This window comes from Euprymna scolopes, chromosome 22 (assembly GCF_053919585.1).
Source record: "Euprymna scolopes isolate OS-2025 chromosome 22, ASM5391958v1, whole genome shotgun sequence".
In the NCBI taxonomy this organism is placed as follows: domain Eukaryota; kingdom Metazoa; phylum Mollusca; class Cephalopoda; order Sepiida; family Sepiolidae; genus Euprymna; species Euprymna scolopes.
In genome coordinates this window covers 82564390-82566889 of record NC_136503.1, presented here as the reverse complement: position 1 = coordinate 82566889, position 2500 = coordinate 82564390, and the positions used below count along the sequence as shown (strand labels likewise).

General features: G+C 30.2%; 1 protein-coding gene across 3 annotated transcripts in view; it reads left to right on the top strand.

Moving 5' to 3' along the window:
* LOC145243512 (disheveled-associated activator of morphogenesis 1-like) overlaps window positions 1-2500 on the top strand; it is a 415531-nt gene that overhangs the window by 391305 nt on the left and 21726 nt on the right. For all 3 annotated transcript variants that reach the window (XM_080106477.1, XM_080106478.1, XM_080106479.1), the window contains 2 exons: window positions 145-359; window positions 1431-1492. In XM_080106477.1, coding sequence (XP_079962603.1) covers window positions 145-359; window positions 1431-1492 — 277 coding nt within the window. The remainder of the gene's footprint in view (window positions 1-144; window positions 360-1430; window positions 1493-2500) is intronic.

Here is a 2500-nt window from a genome sequence, read left to right as displayed (position 1 = left end):
GTTGTATAATTTATTACAAAATTTTTGGTAAAGCAACAAAAAACAACTTACACGCATTCCCTTACCCACCACCCCTAAGTGCTCATTCCTTATATGAATTTATGAGAACATTTTGTTATTTGTGTTTTTCTATTTCATTTTCAGATGTTCTGGAAGCTTCCAAGGAAGTATTCCGCAGCAAAAAATTGAAAAAATTACTTGAAATTGTTCTTGCTTACGGCAACTACATGAATCGTGGTCAGCGTGGAAACGCAAGCGGATTCACTGTATCAAGTCTTAATAAGATCATTGACACAAAATCGAGTATCAACAAAAATATCACCTTGCTGCATTATCTTTTGGAAACACTAGAGAAACAAGTAAGTAAATTATGCAAAACGATTTCCACATCTATTCAGCATAGGCTGTCTAAAGATTCTGGCTTCCTGACATAAAATACACCAAATATTGATGTTGTTACTATCTTTTTTTTTACTTTCCTTTTGCAAAACTCAATCATGTTCTGCAAAGTCAAAAACAACAATTTTCCTCTATAAAACAATCAAACCAAACCAAACCAAACACTCATTGTGAATAAATATTTGAATATATAAAGAACTTGAAGGATTTTATTTTATAAAAAATTTCTGGATTCAGTATTAAATAACCAGAAAAGGGTGATATGTCGCAAAACAAAAAAAAACAAACCAAAACACCATGAATAAATATTTGAAGATATAAAGAAATTGAACCTTAAACTTTTTGCACAAAATTTCTGGACTCGGCATTAAATAAGCCAAAAGGGTTGATGTGCTGTAAAGTAAAATAAACAAACCAAACACCATGAATAAATATTTGAAGATATAAAGAACTTGAAACATATAAAAAAAAAATTTCCAGCATTACTGGATTTGGCATTAAATAAACTGAAAGTGGTTGATATGTCATAAAACAAACCAACCAATGAATAAATATTTGAAGATATAAAGAACTTGAAGCATAAAAATTTTATTTAAAATCACTAAATTCGGCATTAAATAACCTTGAAGTAGTGGAAGTGCAGTAAAACAAATCAACCAAACCAAATATCATGAATAAATATTTGAAATATAATTTTGGTTTTGAGTTTTGCTTTTCTTGATATTGTAAATTTTTTCTTTATATTTTTCTTTATATTGTAAATTTTTTGTCATTGTTTTTCTTTTCAAAAAATCGTTTCATTCTCTGCAAAAAATCGTTTCATTCTTTGCAAAAATCGTTTCGTTCTTTGCAAAAAGTCGTTTCATTCTTTGCAAAAATCGTTTCATTCTTTGCAAAAATCGTTTCATTCTCTGCAATAAATCGTTTCCTTCTTTGCAATAAATCGTTTCCTTCTTTGCAAAAAATCGTTTCATTGTTTGCAGAAATAATTTCGTACAAACTCCAACATTTTCCATCTTCTTACTTTTCAGTTTCCTGACGTTTCGAATCTTGAAGGGGATTTGAGTCATATTAAACTAGCTGCTAAGGTTAAGTAAGTGCACTTTTCTTCTTCTTTTTCTTTCTTTAATTAAATGTATATTGTATTGTATGCTATTACTTCTTCCATAATTTATAGTTTTTAATTTATGTGCTAATCAGCAAAATGTATAGCCTGCCCATGAATATCATTTTGATAACTAATTTTCTCTTAGGATAAGAACTATTCTTTGAAACTGCATGGAATAAGAAAAATGTTTAAGTTTTTGTATTCCCTGTTGAATAATAAATTGTTGTCATTTCTAATTTACAAAGTTTATTTTAAATTCCTTTTATATATAAGGAGTTCCAAGACAACCCCTCATTTCATTAAGATTAATCTGCCCCTCAAGCTCTGACTTAAGACTAGTTATTAAGAAAATCTTATACAGAATTATACTGCAGATAAAAGAGAAAGTAAAATTCCCCCTCTGGCAATGTTCCCAGACTGTCCTCAAATGGTTCCTTCAGCTCAAAGATAAAAAAAGACTAAACTTTATAACTTTCGATATATGTAATTATTCCCAATCCATATCCCCAATACTTCTTAATAAGGCCCTGATTTTTGCTAAGAATAATTCCAATATAACAGATTTAGAAAGGAAACTTATCCTCCTGGCCAGACGACCTCTGATTTACTTTGATGGAAAGTACTGAACCAGGAAAAATACCCCATATAATTTTGACATTTTAATGGGGGCGACAGACTCTGCACAAGTTACCAATTTACTTGTTAAGGGAGCTCAGCTTAGAATTCAAAAACCTACAGGTATGCCTATATAGAGATGATGCACTTTTCATCACAAAAGACAAACCCAGACAATACAATAATACCGTAAAGAAATTACATGAATTCTTTAGAAACTATGGCCTCTCAATTGAAGTTGATCCTAATAAGAAGACATCCAACTTCTTAGACATTTTCTTAAATCTAACATCAGAAACCTACTCCCCTTACCATAAGCCTAATTTGAGCCTTTTCTATTTGCATAAGCAATCGAATCATCCCAGATCTATTATCAAC